The sequence below is a fragment of the Lonchura striata genome, chromosome 28 (assembly GCF_046129695.1).
Source record: "Lonchura striata isolate bLonStr1 chromosome 28, bLonStr1.mat, whole genome shotgun sequence".
Taxonomy (NCBI): domain Eukaryota; kingdom Metazoa; phylum Chordata; class Aves; order Passeriformes; family Estrildidae; genus Lonchura; species Lonchura striata.
The window spans coordinates 6,778,325-6,800,762 of record NC_134630.1 but is presented as its reverse complement, the minus strand read 5'-3'; the positions used below and the strand labels follow the sequence as shown (position 1 = coordinate 6,800,762).

The 22,438-nt window shown below is 60.6% G+C and overlaps 1 protein-coding gene across 2 annotated transcripts; it reads right to left on the bottom strand.

Moving 5' to 3' along the window:
- Positions 1-244: 244 nt before the first annotated feature.
- Positions 245-21,415, bottom strand: ZBTB7A (zinc finger and BTB domain containing 7A). Of its 2 annotated transcripts, XM_077788831.1 has the most exons (3): positions 21,354-21,415; positions 5,643-6,850; positions 245-831 (listed from the first exon to the last, which is right to left on the bottom strand). In XM_077788831.1, the coding sequence occupies exons 2-3, from the start codon at positions 6,833-6,835 to the stop codon at positions 393-395; spliced, it is 1,632 nt and encodes a 543-aa protein (XP_077644957.1). In that variant the 5' UTR covers positions 6,836-6,850; positions 21,354-21,415; the 3' UTR covers positions 245-392. The 2 variants fall into 2 exon arrangements, with proteins under 2 accessions (XP_077644957.1, XP_021400790.2); XM_021545115.2 differs by lacking the exon at positions 21,354-21,415 and having other exon boundaries at positions 5,643-6,988.
- Between the last annotated feature and the right edge of the window lie 1,023 nt (positions 21,416-22,438).

Sequence of the window (22,438 nt, the reverse complement as noted above, 5' to 3'; positions counted from 1 at the left end):
GGATTTACATGGAAGCTCTTTTCCATGCGACAGAGCCACTTTCCATCCCCACCTCGTGCTTCCCTAGCGTCCTTGCCTTTCCAAGAAAAGGTCCTTGGCTATGAGGGATCCTCGGGGGAGAGCCCCGCTTACGATGGGAAGATTGGAAAACGTTAATATAATATCTCTCTTTTTTTTTCTTTTTTTTGTCGCTTTTTTGTTTTTTTCCCATTTGTTTCCTTAAAAAAAAGGGAGAGAAGCATCATTTAAAGAGAAAAATCGGAGGAAAAGTACTAACTAGATTTTGTGACTTATTTTTTTTTTCCCGTTCGTTTCTCAGGTGGTTCTTTCACTGTTTCATCGATTGGGGTTGCTTTGATTTTTTTTTTTTTTTGTCGTTTTTTTTTTTTGGTTTAGGACAATCCTTGCGCGTTACCCTCATCCGACCCTCCTGCTACATTCAATCCCGGCGCTTCGTTATTGGAATTCTCCTCAAAGTGCTGCTGCTGCTGCTGCTCCGGCTCGGCGCCCGGCGCGGCGTCCTCGCACTCGTGGCTCTCCGGGAAGCCGCCGTCCTCGGCGGCCGCGGCGCCTCCGGCCTCCCTGACCCTGGGCTTGCGGCCCCTCCGCGACGGGATCCCGTTGCATCCATCTTTTTTAAGGTGCCTGTGCAGGTGGTCGGAGCGGACGAAAGTCTTGCAGCAGCTGTCGCACTGGTACGGCCGCAGCCCCGTGTGCACCCGCATGTGGTTCTTCAAGTCGTAGTTGTGGGCGAAGGCGGCCCCGCACTGCTGGCACAGGTAGGGCTTCTCCCCCGTGTGCTTCCGCATGTGCACCTTCAGCTTGTCCTGCCTGCCGGGAGACAACGGCCGCTGGCACCCCCAGCTGCGGCGCCCGGCCCAGAGCGGGCACGGCGTGGGAGGAGGGAGGCACGCCGCGCTGGGGGGCACTGGGGGGGACTGGGGGGGACTGGGGGGGGACTGGGGGGGGACTGGGAGGGACTGGGAGGGACTGGGGGGGACTGGGAGGGACTGGGAGGGACTGGGAGGGACTGGGAGATACTGGGAGGCATTGGGAGGCACTGGGAGGCACTGGGAGGGACTGGGAGGGACTGGGAGGGACTGGGAGATACTGGGAGGGACTGGGAGGCACTGGGAGGGACTGGGAGGGACTGGGAGGGACTGGGAGGCATTGGGGGGGACTGGGAGGGACTGGGAGGCATTGGGGGGGACTGGGAGGGACTGGGAGGGACTGGGGGGGACTGGGGGGGACTGGGAGGGACTGGGAGATACTGGGAGGGACTGGGAGGCATTGGGAGGGACTGGGAGGGACTGGGAAGGACTGGGAGATACTGGGAGGCATTGGGAGGGACTGGGAGGCACTGGGAGGGACTGGGAGGTACTGGGAGGTACAGGGAGGTACTGAGAGGCACTGGGAGGCACTGGGAGGGACTGGGAGGTACAGGGAGGCATTGGGAGGTACTGGGAGGCACTGGGAGGCACTGGGAGGCATTGGGAGGCACTGGGAGGCACTGGGAGGGACTGGGAGACATTGGGATGGGCTGGGGAGCTGCTGTGGGGATGGGCGTTGGGGCTGGGCAGCTCCTGGTGTGGGGCTGGGCATCACCCAGTGCAGGGTGTGAGGGCAGGGTCACACACTATCACATACAGGGTCTGAGCAGGGTTATGGGGTCTGAGCAGGGTTATGGGGTCACACCCTGCCCCATAAGGGGTCTGAGCAGGGTTATGGGTCACACATTGCCCCATAAGGGGTCTGAGCAGGGTTATGGGGTCTGAGCAGGGTTATGGGTCACACCCTGCCCCATAAGGGGTCTGAGCAGGGTTATGGGGTCTGAGCAGGGTTATGGGGTCACACCCTGCCCCATAAGGGGTCTGAGCAGGGTTATGGGGTCTGAGCAGGGTTATGGGGTCACACATTGCCCCATAACGGGTCTGAGCAGGGTTATGGGGTCACGCCCTGCCCCATAAGGGGTCTGAGCAGGGTTATGGGGTCTGAGCAGGGTTATGGGGTCACACATTGCCCCATAAGGGGTCTGAGCAGGGTTATGGGGTCTGAGCAGGGTTATGGGGTCTGAGCAGGGTTATGGGGTCACGCCCTGCCCCATAAGGGGTCTGAGCAGGGTTATGGGGTCTGAGCAGGGTTATGGGTCACACCCTGCCCAGCCCAGGGCTGGTCACGGCTGTGGGGTCCCGAGGGGCTCCTTCGGGGCCGCTGTCCAGGCTGGGCCAGGGGCCAGCCGGGCCACGTGCGCCGCAGCCACCGCAGCCACCGCTGCTTCCTGGAGGCAAATCCAGCCCCGGGCACGTGGCCGGGCACCGGAGCCCATCCTGCCCTCCCCAGCACCTGCCCGACCCTTCCCAAAGGGACCCACCCCATTCCTGCATGGAACACCCAAATCCCAGCCCTGAACGTTCTCCCTTTGCCCACGGGATCCCAAAAATCCTAAAGCTGCGGGGAAGGATCAAAGCCCCGAGGTCGCGTCCGGCTCCGAGCGACACAGAAACGGGCTTGTGAAATTAAAATTTGGCGTTTTATAACCTCCCAACTCTGTCTTTTCTTATCGGGAGCTGCTCCTCCCCCTGTGCCCGCGGAGGAACCAGGAAACGCCAGGGAGCAAAAATCCCTGAGAAGGGCCGGGCTGGGTCCCACCCGGCCGGGAACACCCGGCTGCAACAGCCCGGCAGCACCCCAGCCAGCGGGGAAGGGATTTGGGATTTGTTTGCCAGCCATGGGGGAAGAAAGCAAAGGAATAATAAAATCAGGGGGAAATGGAGCTCAGGGCACGGGAACAGCGGTGCCAAGGACAGCTCCCTGTCCCTATCCAGCTTCTCCAGCCCAAACCCTGCCATGGGAAGGAGGAGGAGGATGTGTTTTGGCTGGAATCTGGTGGTTTAGAAAAGCAGAGTTTTTTACAGGTGTCAGGCCCTCCTGGGAGCCAACAGGGAGCAGGTCCTCATCCCACAGAAAGGGAGTAGGTCCTCATCCCACAGAAAGGGAGCAGGTCCTCATCCCACCAAATGGGAGCAGGAGGATGAGGTGGCACTGCCCCACCAACTTCCCCTCCCCAAAAATCCCTGTGCCCCCCTTCATCTTGCTGGGCCAGCAGCTGCCAGGGGACCCTGTGGCATTTCCACGTCCTGCAGTGCACAGGGGTGGGATGGCTGTGGGATAACTATGGGATCACTGTGGGATGGCTGTGGGACAGCTGTGAATCACTGTGGATTGCTGTGGGATCACTGGATCACTGTGGGTTCACTGTGGGATGGCTGTGGATCGCTGTGGGATCACTGTAGATCACTGTGGGATGGCTGTGGATCACTGGGATGGCTGTGGGATCACTGTGGGATCACTGTGGGATGGCTGTGGATCACTGTGGGATCACTGTAGATCACTGTGGGATGGCTGTGGATCACTGTGGGATCACTGTGGGTTCACTGTGGGATGGCTGTGGATCACTGTGGGATCACTGTGGGTTCACTGTGGGATGGCTGTGGATCGCTGTGGGATCACTGTAGATCACTGTGGGATGGCTGTGGATCACTGTGGGATGGCTGTGGGTTCACTGTGGGATGGCTGTGGGATGGCTGTGGATCACTGTGGATCACTGTGGGATCACTTTGGATCACTGTGGATCACTGTAGGATAACTGTGGGATCACTGTGGATCACTGTGGATCGCTGTGGGGTGGCTGTGGATCACCGTGGATCACTGTGGGATAACTGTAGATCACTGTGGGATCACTCTGGATCACTTTGGATCACTGTGGATCGCAGTGGATCACTGTGGACCACTGTGGATCGGCCCCGGGCCCCAGGAGCAGGGAGGTGCTGCGTGGCAGGCCCGGGGAGCGGGGAGGGAGGCCTGGCACCCTGCCCCTGCCATTATCTGCATTCCTCAGCGCTCCAGCGTGGGCTGGGCGCGGCCGGACCAGGGGAAGGGGCAGGACACGGCCTCGGGCCCCTCCGGCTGCCCCCGGGACACACACGGATCCCACGGTGATCCCACACGGATCCCACGGTGATCCCACACGGAATTCACAAGGATCCCACACGGATCTCACAGGGATCCCACACGGATCTCACAAGGATCCCACACGGATCTCACAGGGATCCCACATGGATCTCACAAGGATCCCACACGGATCTCACATGGATTTCACAGGAATCCCACATGGAACAGCCCTGCAGGATGGAGACCCCAAAGCATGAGGGGCCTGGAAGTGGGAAGTGGCACAGTGGGAATATCTGGGCAGGCAGGGAAAGGGAAGGGAAAGGAGCAGGGAAAGGGAAGGGAAAGGAGCAGGGAAAGAGAAGGGAAAGGAGCAGGGAAAGGGAAGGAAAGGGAAGCAGGCAGGGAAAGGGAAGGAAAGGGAAAGGAAAAGGAGCAGGGAAAGGGAAGGGGAAAAGAGCAGGGAAAGGGAAGGGAAAAAGAGCAGGGAAAGGGAAGGGAAAAGGAGCAGGGAAAGGGAGGGAAAGGAAAGAAGGCAGGGAAAGGGAAGGGAAAAGAGCAGGGAAAGGGAAGGGAAAAGAGCAGGGAAAGGGAAGGAAAGGGAAGCAGGGAAAAGGAAGGAAAGGGAAGCAGGGAAAGGGAAGGGAAAGGAGCAGGGAAACGGAAGGAAGCAGGCAGGAAAAGGAAAGGGCAGGGAAAGGGAAGGGGAAAGGAGCAGCCCCCAGCCCACGCTGCCCCTCGGCGGGGCCGTACCCCTCCAGGCTGGGACCCCGGCCCGGCCCCGGCGGCCGCAGAGCCCGGGGAGAGGAGGCGGCGCCCGGCCATGGACTGGAGTGAACCGGAGCAACCCAAACAATGTCCCCTTTCTTTGGTGCTCCCGTGGCCCAGGCGAGGAGCAGAGGAGCCCTGATTAGGAACAGGGCCGTGGCAAACGCCCCCGGAGCGCACCGGGGCCGCAGAGCTCGCTCTGCCAAGGACACGAGTGGGCTCCAACCTCCTTCCGACCCAACCAGCACCACCTCAGCCACGCCACGGAGCCAAACAATTCCCCTGCTCCTGCCTCGGCCACGATGGACAGAGCAGGAGCTGCAGCTCTGTTTCTCCCCCATGCCGGGTTTCCAGCCGAGCTCAGCAGGTCAGGACAGCAGGATGGTGGCACTGCCCATCGAGCCAGGCCCCTTGAGATAGCTCGAGTGTCACACCCCCAAACTGCTCCCTGGAAAACTTTGGCCTCCAGCCCCAGCTCGCCAGTTAGGATGGAAATTAGTTGAGCAGAGAGATAAAATCACCCAGGAGCAGCCTTCTGCTGGCTCCTGGGGTGAGGGGAGGGCCAGGTTTGTGTGCAGACCCTGGATTTGTGTGCAGCCCTTGGGTTTGTGTGCAGACCCTGGGCTTGTCTGCAGACCCCAGATTTGTGTGCAAACCCTGGGTTTGTGTGCAGACCCCAGATTTGTGTCCAACCCCTGGGCTTGTGTGCAGCCCTTGGGTTTGTGTCCAGCCCCCGGGTTTGTGTCCAACCCCTGAGCTTGTGTGCAGACCCTGGGTTTGTGTGCAGCCCCAGGGTCTGTGTCCAACCCCTGGGCTTGTGTCCAGCCCCAGGTTTCTGTCCAGCCCCTGGGTTTGTGTCCAGCCCCCAGGTTTCTGTCCAGCCCCCAGGTTTGTGTCCAGCCCCCGGGTTTGTGTCCAGCCCGTACCTGGTGAATCGGACGTTGCAGATGTTGCACTCGTAGGGCTTCTCCCCGGTGTGGGTGCGGATGTGGCGCGGCAGCTTCCCGGCGCCCTGGATCACCTTCTCGCAGATGGGGCACTTCTGGAATGCTTTCGCCCTGATCTTCTTCTCCACCTTCTGGGACCAGGACGGGTACATGTCGCCCTCGCTGGAACTGCCGAAATATTTCAAGTAATAATCCATGACCCCGTCCTCGTCCTTGCGGTCGTCGTCGCCGAGCTGCTGCCGCCCCACCGAGTTGATCATCTGCTGGAGCAGGGCGCTGGCGGCCAGGTCATCCACCTCCCTGGCATCGTCCTCCGTCTCCGTGCCCGTGGGGATGAAGCTGGGCGAGTCCCCGGCTTCCTGCGGGTCCAGGGGTCCCCTGGGGGTGCCCCCCTCCTCTTCTCCCGGGGTGGCCAAGCCACGGCTGCTGTAATGTCCGTTCTGGGAAGGGGAGAACATCCCGCCGCTGACCGGCTCCTCGTCCTCGCGGTCCAGCCACATGGCCGGGTTGCTGTCGGGGTCACAGTCACTTGCCTTTGGTCTTTCGGTTGGGGTGGCTTGCGAGTAGAAGTCCAGGCCATTGCAGTTCGACTCCTCCTCCTCCTCTTGGCCTCGGAAGTTCAGTCTCTGAAGGTCTCTCAACTCTGTGTTGGTCCACGGAAAGCTGCCTTGGTGGCCGTTCACGGGGTTGCTCTGGAAGAACTCCAGGTACTCTTTTGCTCTGAGATGGTTCCTCTGATCAATTTGATCTACTGTATCCATCTGGTCATTTTTGGCCAGAATCTTCCTCTCCAGGAGATCCGTGCAGACATCCCTGACGGCCGGGATCTCCAGCAGCGTGGCGGCGTTGAGGATGTCGTTGACGTTGGAAGTGCTGACGGTGAGGGTCGCGGTGTAGGCGAACTCCAGCAGCGCCGACAGGGCGTCCGCACTCACAAAGTCTATCTCATACACGTTCTGCTGGTCCACCACTAACCCTGAGGTGAAGAGCTTCTTGAAGTACTGGCTGCACGCTGCCAGGACGGAGCGGTGGGTGGGGAACTCCTGGCCTTCCACCAGGATGACCACGTCGCACAGCAGCCCGTTGTTCCTCTGCTCATTCAGGCTGCTGAGGATGTCGCTGCTGTGATCCGGGAACGGGATCCCTATGGGGCCGTCCACGCCACCCGCCATCTTCCACGCTGAAGGCTGTGGGGAAGGAGGGGGGGAAGGCCGTGAGTCAGAGCTTGGAGGCATCGGGAGAATTCCCAAATTCCTCAGGGACGCACCCGGCGGCACCGCGCGTGTCCCCTGCGCCTCTCCCGCCGTCCTGTGCTTACCTGGGGAGGAGGAGGAGGAGGAGGAGGAGGAGGAGGAGGAGGAGGAGGAACAGAGCCCAGGTGCTCTCAAGTGAGAACAGCTGAATTAGCGCGGATCCGGGCCAGAGCAGCAAGCCTTGGCAGGGAGCTGGCATCGCCCAGCCAGGCAGCACCTGCAGCGGGCACAGCCGTGCCCAGCGTGGGGCTCCCCACTGTGTCCCAGTCCACCTCTGGGAGCATTTCCCATTCCCATTCCTGCTGGGAAGGCCCCCAGCTCGCTGGGAGCAGCCAACACAACGATGCCGTCACCGGGAGCAGCGCTGCCATCGCTCACCCCTGGGCGCCAGAACACCTGGAGAGGTGTTGGCAGGGAATATCCCTTGGGAAGGGCAGGGAGAGGGGAGCCCCAGCCACCCCAAGCTGCTGCTGCAGGTGTCTGACAGCCCCGAGCTGACCCCTGGAAGCCCAGGCAGCTCCTGCTCCTTCCTGAGAGCAGGAGAGAGGAAAGGACACTGGGATCACCAAGTGCCAGCACCAGCCCCGGATCTTGGACAGGTTCCAGCAGAAGCAGCAGCTCTTCCCAATGCCAAGGGTTTGTTTGGGACAAGATAAATAAATAAAGTCACCCCTGACACATCCACTTGACTCTAAAGGCTGGAAAAACCCAGAGGGATCCCCTTTGCTGGGAAATGGGCACTGGGGCCCAACTGTGACCCTGAGCAGCCCCTAATTCTCCCACAGTCCCAGTCTTCTGATCCCAAAAATGAGGAACAACATTTCCCTCCTGTCCATCTCAAGCAGCAAATCCACATGCTCCTTGAAGCAGCGATGCCTTTGCTGAAAAATCAATGTAATTCCCCCCATCCCAAGCACTGGGATCAGCAGGAGCCAAGAAATCCAGGCACAGACCAGTCCAAAAATCACCCTTGGCACAAGGCTGGATTATCCAAGTTCCCGATTTCCAGATGGGGAAACTGAGGCACGGCGGGACGTGGCCTGTCCAACGCCATGGGGGGATAGATGAGTCAGGATGGATCCAGAACAGGAATAATTATTCAGGAAGCAACTCCCAGCCCCGGGTCCCAGCACGGAGCAGGAGCCCAGGTTGCACAACTCTGGCTTCCCCCACCCACCCCCGGCCTCCTCAGTAGTTTTCCATATTTACTTATTTTTGAGAAGTTTTGTTAAGCCCAGAAAAGAAGTTTAGCTTTGGCACCTTCCTGTTTTATACAGAGAAAAGGCAGGAGAAGGCAGGTCTGAGGCTGTGGAAAACAGACCCGGAGCAGATCCCTGGATAATCAACAGCAGGAACGGGATGGGGCTGAGGCAGAGGGAGGATCCAGGGGGCTGCATGTGAACAGTGCTGCCACCAAGACCCAAGAGCAGAGGCAGGTGTCTTCCTGAGACACCCGGCATCAACTCCAGAGCCACCTGCTGAGCTCTGGGATTTGACCTTTAAACCCTAATTTCACGGATTTTTTTTACATCAGGGAGGAAAGGGCTGTTTGGTGGCACCTGGCCCCGGCTTCAGGTGTGACTTTGGGCAAGGTCACCCCATCCCAGCATCCCCAGGGGATCCCAGGGGAATCCTGAGCTGGGATTCCAGGGAGGCTTTGCTGCCTCAGCATTGCTCGTCCCATTCCCACTGGGGCAGCTCCAGAGCTCCCCAAAATCTGATGGGGACCAGGGCACACAGAAAAGCAAATCCCATATCCCTGCCAGCCCCACAAACAGCACTGGAGCTTCCTCCTGTCCTTCCTCTCTACAAGAAATGCTTCACAAGTTTTTTTTCTCCCCAAACCACTGGATTTGAACTTGTCCCATTCTCACTGAGGCAGCTCCAGAGCTCCCCAAAACCTGACGGGGGCAACCACACACAGAAAAGCAAATCCCATATCCCTGCCAGCCCCACAAACAGCACTGGAGCTTCTCCCCTCTCCTTCCTCTCTACAAGAAATGCTTCACAAGTTTTTTTTCTCTGCAAACCAGTGGATTTGAGCTGCATGCAGCGTTTGGAAGCTCCGGGCAGGGGTCCTGAGGCAGCTGTGTCTGTCCCCCACACCAGGGACCACAGAGCAGCCAGGCAAGGTCACCCCCAGCCCGGATCAGCATCCCGACAGTGTGGGAATGGCTGCAGGGTCATGAGACTGCCAGGGCCGGGCTGGAGCCCGCTCCAACTCGGCCACCCCGCACACAACACGGCCTTTGTGTCCCACAGCCACAGTGGCTGAGGACAGGGGGGCAAAGGGGGTGACCCGAGCCCCCCAGGAACAGATTCAGGGCCTGGATGCTCCAGCTCCACCAGACACCGAGCCCCTAAAACATCACCCCCCATTCCCCTTCCAAGGGGGTGAACGCTTTAGGTATTGCCAATGGGAAAGGGAGCGTTCCAAGGTGTAGATTTGGGGTTTTGGGAACTTCTTGAGTCTTGACTCAAAAGATATTCCAAGCTGCACAAATCCACTGCCTGCTCGTGGCACCAGGGCTCAACGTCACGATGGAATGGGCAAAACCCACCTGGGAACGTCCTGAAGCCAGGTGACAAGTGACAAAAGCCGCTGGCACAACCACAGCTCGTTCCCTCCCTGGCAAGGAAAGGTCTGAACGGGCCACCAAGGGGGAGCTTCAAATATTGACCTCAATTTCCTGACTGCTCCAGGTCCCTGTCCCAGCCCTGGTGGCTCTGCAGGGCTCAGAGGTGCCACATTTCACCCCAAAAGTGGCTGTGGGGGACAAGTTTGGGAATGGCCCTCGCAGACAGCTGGGAGGGAACCATCGAGGTGAACTACAGCCCGTGAGAAAGAGGGGTTGGAGCAACAGCTGAGCCCTCCAAGGGATTTAGGAACATCACTGACAGCCCTGGTGGGACACCCTGTGCAGCCCCAACCCTGCTCTCGGCCCCCTCAACACTTCCACAATCCCAACACAACGGAGCTGGGGCTATTGCAGATCCACAGGTCAGCCTGATTCCAGGCAGGAAAAATGTCATTTTTTGGGTGGTCAGTGGGAGTGAGGGAAGTTCTCCACCTCCCTGAGCTGATGTTCCACATCCAGCTGATTCCCCATCGCCTTTGGATGATGAAATGGAATCCCTGGGGTTGGAAAAGCCCTCCAGGATCATCGAGTCCCAGCTGTGCCCAATCCCCACCTTGTCCCCAGCCCAGAGCACCCAGTGCCACCTCCAGCCTGTCCTCGGACACCTCCAGGGATGGAGACTCCCTGGGCAGCCCCTGCCAATGGCAAATCATTCTTTCCATGCAGAAATTGTCCCAGTATCCAACCTGAACCCGCCCTGGTGCAACTCAAGGCTGTTCCCTCCTGTCCTGCTGTCCCCTGGAGCAGAACCTGACCCCTCCTGGCTGTCCCCCCAGCCAGGGAGCTGTGCAGAGCCAGAAGGTCACTCCCGAGCCTCCCCAGCTCCCTCAGAGCTTTTCCAGACTCTTCCCAGCTCCATTCCCTTCTCCGGGCTCACTCCAGCCCCTCTGTGTCCTTCTCACAGTGAGGGGCCAGAGCAGGACACGGCACACGAGCTGCGACCTCACCACTGCCATTTCATTTTCTTTTTTTAAACTCAATTTCTCACCTCTCTCCTCCCAGACCCCCCCAGCCCAAGGGCAGCACCCAGAGCTGACTGAAACCCCTGAGCTTGTGCTTCCCTCAGCAGGATGTCACCCAATCCCTCTCCTCCAGGAGCTCTGGAATTTGACATTTACATTCAAATGAGACGACCACATCAAGATGGGATCACAACCAAAACTGCTGACAAAACACCTCTTTAATTACCAGTTTTCCACAGAACTTCAGTGGGCTTTTTTTTTTTTTTTTTTCCTTTTCCCTTTGCTTCTTTGCCTTAAGATTTAAAGGAACTTGAGCAGTTTGGGAGGGCTCAGGAATACACAGGTGGAAGAGCTCGGTCACACCTGGGGAAGTGGGAGCAGCCAATGTTCTCCTCGTGCTCTAATCCGGAAAAGATCCCAAAACCCTTTCCAAAGGAAGAGGTGCCACCCACTGCAGCAGCACAGGTGAGAACTTGAGCAAGAACCTGGCACCTGCTGGGGGCAGGAAGGGAGAATCAGCATCACCCTCTCCATGGAGCACGAGGCAACATGGCTTTAGGGAATTCTGTGATCCACAAAGCGACATTTCCTGGGAAGAGCTGAGCTCTGGGAGATGGCCTGTGGATGTCGAGGGATTTTGGGCACGAGTATGGAGTGGCAGGGTAAGAGGGAATGGATTTAAAGTGACAGGGCAGGGTGAGATGGGATATTGGGATGGAATTCCCAGAGCAGCTGTGGCTGCCCCTGGATCCCTGGAAGTGTCCCAGGCCAGGCTGGAGCACCCTGGGATACTGGAGGATGCCCCTGCCCATGGCAGGAATATTTTAAGGTCTATCCAACCCAAACCATTCCAGAATTTGGGATACTCAGCCTCTTGCTCAAGCTGCCCAAGGATCCCAAGTTGCTCTGGGATTTCTTGGAGCAAACACACACAACTGAGGCAGGGCAGCCTCGGCAGCAGCACCAGAGAAGAATTATTAAAATAATAGTGCTTTATACCAAAAACCAGCCCAGGGATGGCTGCCCAAGGCTCAAACACCATGCCAGCATCCCCTCACCACCAGCTGGAGAAACGGGCATTTTCCCCTAGGGACAGCTCACAGCCCACAAGTCCTGACCTCTCTGTATTTTGGGCCAGACCAGCCCGTGCCCCCGTCCCTCTGGCAGCCTGGATGCTGGGGAGAAGCAGCTCTGGGGAGCGGGAGGCAGTGCCTGGGCTGACACCAGCCCAGGACAGGCCCCAGCAGGTCTCCCTGTGCCCAGATCCTCCCGAAACTCCGCCGAGGCCTCGGGACACACCTCGCACGCAGCAGCCGGGGAGGTGGGAACGTGGCAGGCAGCAGGAAGGGAAGGAGGTGCTCTGCCTGCTTGGGAGAAGTCACAATTCCGACCACTCCGCAAAGGCACGGAAACTCAACTGCTCCCAACTAGGAAATGTGCTGTCAGTGCTTTAGGGCAGAATTATCCCAATTATTTGGACCTGGAGAAGGCGCTGGATGTTCCTGAGAGGAAGACCCTGCACTGTGGGAAAAATCGAGATGAAAAAAACCCTCAGCAGGCTTTCATTTTAAATAAAACTACATTTTCAATGCTGCAGTGGGAAGAAATCCTTGGTCTCGAGAAGGCAACGGAGTCATCAATGGCAAAAAGTGAATTCCAGCTTTCTTCTGTCCTGACTGTACATCCCATCTGGGGTAACATGACCAAGATCATGCAGCTCTTGAAGTGAAGAGACTGGAGCAGAACTAGTGCCCTGCAAATATCTGTGGGCTGGTTTGGACAATCTGGCTCTGTTTTCCAAGCATGGGCATCCATCCCCTCCAGCCCTTAACAGGGAAAAGCGACCGCAGCTCTGGATTTGGGATGTGAGGGATGAGGAATGAGACTCGACCACACCAGGAGGGTTCAGCTGGTTCCCAAAGAGCCTCCAGATCACACCCCTGACCAAACCCTGCTCCAGGGGCTCCTCAGAGGGGCTGGATTGTTCTGGTCCTTCCAAAGATCAGAGCATCCCACATCTTGTAGGTCCTTGGGATGCTGGAATGTTGCTGCAAGGGCTCTGGAGATCTTCCAGGGCCTAAAGGGGCTCCAAGAGAGATGGGGAGGGACGGGACAAGGGGGAATGGATTCAAACAGAGTAGGTTTAGATGGGATGTTGGGGAGGAATTCTTCCCTGTGAGGGTGGGGAAGGAGTGGAATGGAATTCCAAGAGAAACTGTGGCTGCTCCATCCCTGGAAGTGTCCAAGGCCAGAGCTTGGAGCAGCCCTGAAGAGTGGAAAGTGATGAACAGCGGGAAGGGGTGGAACTGGATGAGCTTTAAGGTCCTTTCCACCCAAACCCTGCTGTGACGAGTCAAAGTCTCAAGGTCAAGGTGAAGAGGAAGAACATCTGAGATGTTCTGAAGCTCCTGGGCTCCAGCAGCCTCCCCTGCCTCAGCCCAACCCGACGGGCTCGCGGCGTGACCACGTAACCAAAGCAGCCGGGCTGACCGGCCAGGTCCGACCTGCCAGGGAGGTTTTCCTCTCCCTGCTCCACAGAGATGTGCCAGGGCAGCACGGGAAGCTCCAGCACAGCCAACCCTGCTCCCACAGCCCCTTCACACACAGCAGCTGCTCCAAGGCGAAGGAAATCTGCCCAGAACCCTGCAGGTCCGGGGCACGGACCCACACATCCCTGAAATCCCCGGATCCCAGGCTGCTGTGGGTTGGGAGGGACCTTGAAGCTCATCCCGTCCCATCCCATGGGCAGGGACACCTTCCAGTATCCCAGGGTGCTCCAACCTGGCCTTGGGGATTCCCAGGGATAGCCACAGCTCCTCTGGGAATTCCACCCCAGGGTCTCCCCACCTTCCCAGGGAGGGATTCCTTCCTGATGTCCCATCTATCCCTGCCCTCCTTTTGAAGCCATTCCCCCTTCCCCTGGCACTCCAGGCCCTTATGAAGGGAAGAGCCAAAGCTCTCCAGGACCATTAATGCCCAGGGAAGGAGCACCTAAAGCAGTGCAGGAACAGCCAGGCCACACCAGGATTTGACAGCAAGGAGGCTCAGACAGGAAAGGAGAATCCCACGTCCTGCAGCTTCTGGCAGCAAGAGCAATTGCTGAAGTCTGGATGGGGCACTGGATCTGAACGTCCCTCAGACCCTCCAGGAGCATCCCAGGAACTTCAATGGAATAAAGACCATTCAAGCAGGAACCACGGAGGGACCACCATGGTCGAGCTGGAGGTCTGGGATTCCTCATCACCAACAGGGAATTGCTGGGAATGCTGCTATGGAGCCACCAGGAAGAAAGGGGCTTGTTCCTCTTGGTTTTCCCAAACTGCCTGAATCGCAGTGGTTTCCACATGCTGGCCCAGACCAGGCTGGACAAGCCAGCTGTGAAATTGTTCCAGTGGAAGGACAAGTGCCACCAAGGAACAGGCTCACTCCTACTCATCCCAAAGGCATGGGAAGGACTCTGCATCTCCCAGGAAACCTGACGGTGCTCCCAGAGACACTCCAAGGATTCCCTTCCACAGCCCAGGCAGACGAGGGATGACCCAATGCCACATTCCACAGGTCCCTGGGATGTAACTGGGATGGGATTTCCTTGCAGGGCCCAGCACAGCTCCTGAGAAACTTCAGTTTCCAGCTGCTGGCCAAAGGCAGGACGTGGCCCTTGATGGACAACGGTCAAGTGGCCAAACACCGGTGCTGTTCCAGAGATCCCAAACCTGCAGCCAAGGCACGGAGCCACCCTGACAGCACCAAACTCCTCTCATGTTGCAAGGTGAGCCTGAACTGGTTCCTCCACCCAGCCCTCCTTGCCAATTTTCTCCTTTGTCATCAGAGGCCGGATTTAATCCGGCAGGAATGTGCCTTGGTTTGAGCCCGGGGAGTCTCCCACCCGAGCTCTGTGTGCGAGGGTTATTTTGGGGTGAGAAGCTCCTCCATCCCCACCTCTGTCACTCTTGCCTCAGCACAAAGTCCATGGCACCAACTCCATGTGCTGGGATCGTCCCCAACAGGTCACAGGAATTTCCCTGCACTGAGATAAACTGCTGAGAGCTGCTCAAAGACCATCAATCCCTGCTCCAAACCCACCTCTGTTCCAGCAACTCCCAGGCCTCCCTCAACCCTCAGGCTAAGCTGAGCTCAGCCCAGAGCCCAGGAAGGCTGGATACCCTGGAACTCATGGGAACTCCCCGTTTTGGTGCTCAAACAAACCCTTTCCAGCGAGCCCAAATGCGCCCACCCTGCTGCAGTCCTGGCCCTCCAACAGGTTCTCTCCCACGCGGCTCCTGTGGGAAAACTCCCTAGTTTTGGGAGATCCTGGACAACACCAGGCCGTGGCTGAGCCAGCCACAGTTCTCCAAAATACTTCAGAAAGTCTCAGGAGTTGGAAAAAGGGGAAGAAGTGCACAAAGCACGAGGCTGTGCGTGCTCCGGCGCTGGCTGCAGGAGCAGCTCCCTCCCAGGAGAGTTCTTTTCCAACCTGGGAGCCCCGGGAGCCTGAAGGCACCAGGATCCAGGCAGGAATAAGCAGCTGCTTTCCAAAAAGGCAAAGTGGGGCCCCTTTCCAAGGGAGCAATTGAGGACTCGAAACTTTAACCCCCAGCACGGCCCAGCTGCTCCAGGTTGAAGGACAATCAGAGCAGGTCATGCTTGGACACCCCCTCCCCTTCAGAGGTCAAAGCCTGTCCCCACTCCAGCCAAAATCCCCTCCAGAGTTTCCTTGAGAAAAATCAAGCCCATCTGCCCCTTCATCCCACATTTCCCCTTTCCTGTCATAGCTCTCGTGGCCTCCTGAACTAAAAAAAATCACAAAAACTGCTCAAATCCCAAATACCCCCATTCCCACAGGTCTCAGACAGCATTTACCCCCTCCCTCCATGTCTCCATGTTCCCCCTCCTTGTCACATCTCTCCTCACTCCCAAAGAGAGCCAGAAGAACTGTCCAAACCCCAAATCCCCCCATTCCAGCAGCAGCCCCCCAAGCACCCATCCCTGTCCCCTGCCACAGGATTCCCCCTGCAGCCCCGTGTCCCCTCCTGCCACTCCTGCCATTCCCTGCCCGAGGCTCTGGCATTAATCTAATTGCCTCAAATGACACCTCACAGACCGGTTATGTTCTTTTCCACACCGGGAAAGGGAGGGGGGGAGTGGGTGGGTGGGAAAAAAAGGGAAAATAAATAAAAGAATCAGAGTGGAGTTTGGTGAGAGAGCAGGGCAGGGCAGTCCCTTATGTAATTCCCAGTTTGTGGATTAACAGACAGCTCGTCCCGCCATTCCCGGCTCCGGGTGATGACGAGCAAAGGCGAATCCCCGGAGCAAGCGGGGCTTCATCCCTGGCAACGCTCTCCAGCCATGGAGCTCCTTCCTTCCTGCCCTGCTGGGATGCACAGGGGGAATGCTGAGCCCTGGGCTGAGCCCTGTGCTGAGCCCTGGGTCTGCCTGTCGGGGCAGGAGGATCCGAGGAACTGCACAGCAGCAACCTGTAGCTACAAGCCCACCTCGGGCACCTTCCCAGTTCCAGCAAACAACTGGGCAGAAAAAAAGACATTTACTCACTGGTTCCCAACCTGCCGGTGGGAAATAAGGAGGTGCACGAAGCAGGAAGGAAATGGGTGCAGGAGTGGAGTGAAAGGTGGGGAGGAGGGAGTTAAAACCCAGCGCTGGGACCGGGGAGCATCCTCTGCTTTGGAGAAACCAGGCAACATCAGGGACGGGTCGGGAGAGGGTCACGGCTTCAGGTGGGCACAGGGGTGCAGGTGGGCACAGAGGGCTTCAGGAGGGCACAGAGGGCTTCAGGAGGGGTTCAGGTGGGCACAGAGGGCTTCAGGAGGGGTTCAGGTGGGCACAGAGGGCTTCAGGAGGGCACAGAGGGTTTCAGGTGGGCACAGAGGGCTTCAGGAGGGCACAGAGGGCTTCAGGAGGGCACAGGGGTGCAGAGGGCTTCAGGAGGGCACAGGGGCTTCAGGAGGGGTTCAGGTGGGCACAGAGGGCTTCAGGAGGGCACAGGGGCTTCAGGAGGGGTTCAGGAGGGCACAGAGGGCTTCAGGAGGGCACAGGGGTGCAGAGGGGTTCAGGAGGGCACACAGGGCTTCAGGCGGGCACACAGGGGTGCAGAGGGCTTCAGGTGGGCACAGCAATGCAGAGGGTTTCAGGAGGGCACAGAGGGTTTCAGGAGGGCACAGAGGGCTTCAGGTAGGCACAGAGGGCTTCAGGTGGGCACAGAGGTGCAGAGGGGTTCAGGAGGGCACAGAGGGTTTCAGGAGGGCACAGAGGCGCAGAGGGGTTCAGGTGGGCACACAGGGCTTCAGGCGGGCACACAGGGGTGCAGAGGGCTTCAGGTGGGCACAGCAATGCAGAGGGTTTCAGGAGGGCACAGAGGGCTTCAGGAAGGCACAAAGGGCTTCAGGTGGGGCACAGGTCTGGGGAACAGGAGGACGATCCCGAGGGTGCCCCAGCAGGACCAGCTCGGCGGGGATGCTGGAGCAGCGTTCCAGCGGCCGGGCCAGCGCTGGCAGGTCCCGCTCCCGTCTCTCCGGCCGCACATTTTTCCAGGGATGGGCGAAGCCAGGGTGTTGGGAAGCCGCTGATTGCCAGGGGATCTGCGGCTCATCCCACCGACGTGCCCTTGGCTCCCACCCGCAGCCCCGGGGCAGCTCGCGGCCGTTTCCAGTTTCTCGCACCTCGTCCGCATGAAGCCGAGCCCTGTCGCTGCCTTCCCGGGACTGCTGCGGGGCACTCCCGGATCCCGGGGATGCTGCGGGGCATTCCCGGATCCCGGGGATGCTGCGGGGCACTCCCGGATCCCAGGGATGCTGCGGGGCGATCCCGGATCCCGGGGATGCTGCGGGGCGATCCCGGATCCCGGGGATGCTGCGGGGCACTCCCGGATCCCGGGGATGCTGCGGGGCGATCCCGGATCCCGGGGATGCTGCGGGGCGATCCCGGATCCCGGGGATGCTGCGGGGCACTCCCGGATCCCGGGGATGCTGCGGGGCATTCCCGGATCTGGGGATGCTGCGGGGCACTCCCGGATCCCGGGGATGCTGCGGGGCGATCCCGGGGATGCTGCGGGGCGATCCCGGATCCCGGGGATGCTGCGGGGCACTCCCGGATCCCGGGGATGCTGCGGGGCATTCCCGGATCCCGGGGATGCTGCGGGGCACTCCGGGATCCCGGGGATGCTGCGGGGCACTCCGGGATCCCGGGGATGCTGCGGGGCACTCCGGGATCCCGGGGATGCTGCGGGGCGATCCCGGGGATGCTGCGGGGCACTCCCGGATCCCGGGGATGCTGCGGGGCGATCCCGGGGATGCTGCGGGGCGATCCCGGATCCCGGGGATGCTGCGGGGCGATCCCGGATCCCGGGGATGCTGCGGGGCACTCCCGGATCCCGGGGATGCTGCGGGGCGATCCCGGCGCTCCGGGGGAACGGACCCAGCCGCGCCCGGCTCTGCCAGCGGAGCCACGGGCGGGTGGCAAACTGAAACTGAGAGGGGGAAGGCGATCCGGGCAGGGGCTGGGCGAGGAACAATCGGCCCTGGCTACCGGCAGAGGATCCCTGACCTCGTTTACTCCCGCTGCCGTCCTCGCCGAGCTCCTCCGGGAGCACGGGCACAGCTACAGCGGCGGACACGGCACCGGCTCGCCGCGCCACCGGGGATGGACGCTTCCCTCGGCCCACACACTGCCTCGTCTTCTTCCCTTTCCCTGAGCTCTGCTCCTCAAAAGGCTTTTTTAATTACAGACTGCGACCGGTCTGCTCAAATTTGAGGTTAAGGCTGGTTGAGAGTGTAGTTAAAGCAACTGTTTATTGCCTGGACTAGGAGAGATAACGAGTCGGGTTCTAATTGTTCGCCGCACAAGTTCATCTTCCAAAAAACTCAGCGTCCCGAGACGGGGAGAAAACCCTCAAGTGTCAGTTTTAATCAAGATTAAACCACAGTTCTTAAGCATTTAGACTGTCTCAAACGCAGACTCGGGATTTCAGTTTTTACGTGGGACCTGCATGGGACTCGATTAAACCCAAGTATTTGATCCCAAAAGAAGGTTTTAAAGGGAGACAGGAGCACCCAAACCACCACAGAGCCTCGATGGCAGCATAAATTTCACCCCTCATTTGCGTCCCGTGCCCACATCCAAATTCCCACGCTGGGAGAACAACTGGAATTTTTAATTCTGCTTCCAAAAGTCACCAAACACCAAGGGAACCCGGCCGCCCTCACCGTGCCAAATTAATTCCACCCAGCTCCTCCACAGAGCAGAGCTCCTCATGAAGCCACAGCTAAAGATCTTCACCAGATCCACGGCCACGGGATGAAATACGAGTGAAAAACGATTAATAATTAAAAAAAAAAAAAAAAAAAAAAAAAAGGCAGAGGAAGAGTTGCAGAGCAGCAAAGTGAGGAACTACTTTCATTCACCACCACATTTATTAAGAGCTCCTGCCTTGCAAAACCCTCCCTGGAGTTACTGAAGCAATTAAGGCTTGGTGGAAAAATCCCACCATCTCACCCGTGTTTGGGTTGTGCCTCTTCACTCCCTCTTTCACCAGAACAAGCCTAAACAGGGGCCAGAATGAATATTAAACAAGAAAGGCTCCTCTCTAATAAACTCCTCAGTTTCTCTCAGTCTCTTTTATTTTTTTTTAAGTAGTTGAAATCCAACAACTCCAGCAAAACCATCAGAATTAAAGCCAGCCCAGCTCTTCCTGCTCAGCCTCCAGAAGAGCCCACATGCTGCAATTTCCAACCAGGACGGGCAGAATCCTTGAGAAATCACACAACTCCTTCAAAAATATCACTGACAACCACCCCAAACACTTTTGGAAAGCGCCAGGACGACCTTTTAGCTCCGTCGCTACACTGAGCACAACTTCAACCCTCATTAGGTTGTAAATTCTTCCGGGCAGAACCTTTCTCTCCCCATGTCTATAAAACATTATATAAGTTATGGTTTCGATAGCCAGGACAACGAACAGCCCTGGGAACACGGCTGTTCTTGAACTGGGACTGGCAGCAAAACTCTTACCGAGAGTCCTTGAGCCCACAGAAACTTTGGCCGCCCAAAGCCGAGGGTCTGCAGGAGCTCAGGGAACACGGAGAGCCAGGCAGGGGCCGGGCAGTCACGTCGGCCGGGCTCGTACAACAGGAACTGTCGCTTTCAGCACAGGAACGCCGGGCTTTACACGTTCTGGTGCTGCTGCCGGAGTCCCAGGGCTTTCCATGGAATCATGGAATAACCTCAGCAGGAAGGGAGCCACAGGGATCATCCAGCCCAGCTGCTGGCCCTGCACACACACCCCAATAATCCCACCCTGCGCATCCCTGGGAGCGCTGTCCAGACGCTCCTGGAGCTCTGGCAGCCTGGGGGCCGGGGCAATTCCCTGGGGAATCTGTCCAGAGTCCCACCATGCTCTGGAAAAGAACCTTTTCCTGCTATCCAACCTCAGCCTTTCCCGATACAGCTTCATAAACCAACTTTTCCCACACTCCCGGAACGGCACGGCCAAGGAAGCCTTTCCCTGGCAGTGCCCAGCTGCCAGCCCACGGTCCCAGCGGCGTGTCCGTGACTTCGCCCCGTCTCCAGCCTCACCAAGCACCGCTCCGAGGGGAGGAGGGCAGGGACCTTTGGCTGTGCACGGCACGGCAGGTTTGGGCACCTGAGCGGAACCACCGCGTCAAGCCCGAGCCCCGGGGTGGGGGATGCCGGTGAGAAAGCAGCGCCGGCTCCCCGGGGATGTTCCGGCAGGAGCCGGGGATGCTGCCCCGCACCGCACGCCGGGCCCGGTGCTGCGCAGCCCCGCGGGGGGAGAGGCTTATCCCGCCGGGCTGCGGCGCCCCAGCCCCGCGGGGGGATTATCGCCGCGGCCCCCCCTGCCCGCAGCCGGCCGGGGGCAGATAAGGCACGGCCGAGGGGGGCACCGGCAGCGCCGGGGACGCAAACAACCGCGGGGGCACCGACAAGCCCGGGGGCACCGCGCCCGAGCGGGGCGGGCAGGGCCGGCCCGGCGCCCCCCGGCCCGCAACGACCTTGGGGAGCGCGGGGCCGGCGCGGCCCGACGCCCCCGCGCGGGGCGGCCCCGGGGGACCCCACCCAGCACCGGGCTCCCCCCCCGCGGGGCCCGCAGGGAGCCTTGGCCGGGCGCCACGACCCCACCCCTTCCCCCGGGCGGGCGGGCGCCGCAATGGAGGCCGGGGGGAGGCGGGGGCGGGGGGCGCCGGGGGGAGGACGGACGGACGGGGGGGGGGAAGGTGTCGCGGCGGCCCCGCGGGGCCGGCGGGGCGGGCGGGGGTCGCGGCGGGGCCGGGCCCGGGCGGGGGTCGCGGGCGCGGGCGGGGGGGGCCGCGCAGGCCCCGCCGCGCCCGTCCCCGGCCGCCCCGCGCGGCGCCCGCCATTGGGCCGGGCGGCGGCGGGCGGGGCGGGCGCGCGGGGCGGAGGGCGCGCCCCGATTGGCCCCGCCCGCTGCCCATCAACACGCCTCCCGCTCGCCGCGCGCGCGGGGGCCGCCGGGAAGCGCAGTCCGCTCGCCCACCGGCACCTGCGGCGCGGCGCCGCCGAGGGACTACAACTCCCGGCAACCCCCGCGCCGCGCTCCCCCCCACACTCCTCCCCGCTCCCAACCCTTCCCTCCCCCCCCCCCCCCCTCCGCGACCCCCCCAGCACGGCCCGGCCAAGTACAACGTACGCGGAGGGGGGGGCAGCCCCCACCCCCCCCGCAACCGCCCCAACCGACCCCTCCCCACCCCCACCGCCCCCGGGCAGCGGGGGGAGGGTCAGGCCCTCCCCCCCCCCCCCCATGCGCGACCCCCCCCCCTCCCTCCGCGCCCACCCCTCGTTCCGTACCGGGCGGGGGCCGAGCGGTCCGGGCGAGCGGAGCGGGCCGCGCCGTGCCGAGGCGGGCGGGCCGGGCCGTGCGGGCGGGCGGAGCAGGCTCTGGCCGCCCCGCGGGAGCTGCTCGCCGAGGCCCGTATGCGGCTCCTTCCTGCTCCGGCCGGGGCCGCCCCGCTCTTAAAGGGGCCGCGCGCCGCCCCCCCGCCCGCCGCCCCCCCCGCGGGCCGCCGCCGCCCGCGGCCGGGGGGGGGCGCAGCGCGGGGGGGGCTCGGGGGCCGCGGCCGGGGGACACCGAGAGGGACTCCGGGACCCCCCCCCAAACCCACCCACCCACCGCGGGACGGCACGGGACGGAGTCACGCGTGGCACACGGTGTCGCCTCCTCGCCCCCGCCTCCGGGAGTGTCACACAGACCCGCGCGTGGCACGCGGTGTCACCTCCCCTACTCAGTGTCACACAGACCCCAGACCCGCGCGTGGCACGCGGTGTCACCTCCCCTACTCAGTGTCACACAGACCCCAGACCCGCGCGTGGCACGCGTTGTCACCTCCCCCCCCGTCACTGTCACACAGACCCCAGACCCGCGCGTGGCACACGTTGTCACCTCCCCTACTCAGTGTCACACAGACCCCAGACCCGCGCGTGGCACGCGGTGTCACATCCCCTACTCAGTGTCACACAGACCCCAGACCCACGCGTGGCACGCGGTGTCACCTCCCCTACTCAGTGTCACACAGACCCCAGACCCACGCGTGGCACGCGGTGTCACCTCCCCTACTCAGTGTCACACAGACCCCAGACCCACGCGTGGCACGCGTTGTCACCTCCCCCCCGTCACTGTCACACAGACCCCAGACCCACGCGTGTCACACGGTGTCACCTCCCCCCCTCCCCCCGTCACTGTCACACAGACCCCAGACCCACGCGTGTCATACGGTGTCACCTCCCCCCCTCCCCCCGTCACTGTCATACAGACCCCAGACCCACGCGTGTCACATCATGGGGCACCTCCCGCTGCAATATCACATGACCCCAGACCCACTCGTGTCCCCACTGGGCCACCCCCAGGTCCCGTCTGGGTCACCCTGCCCACGGGT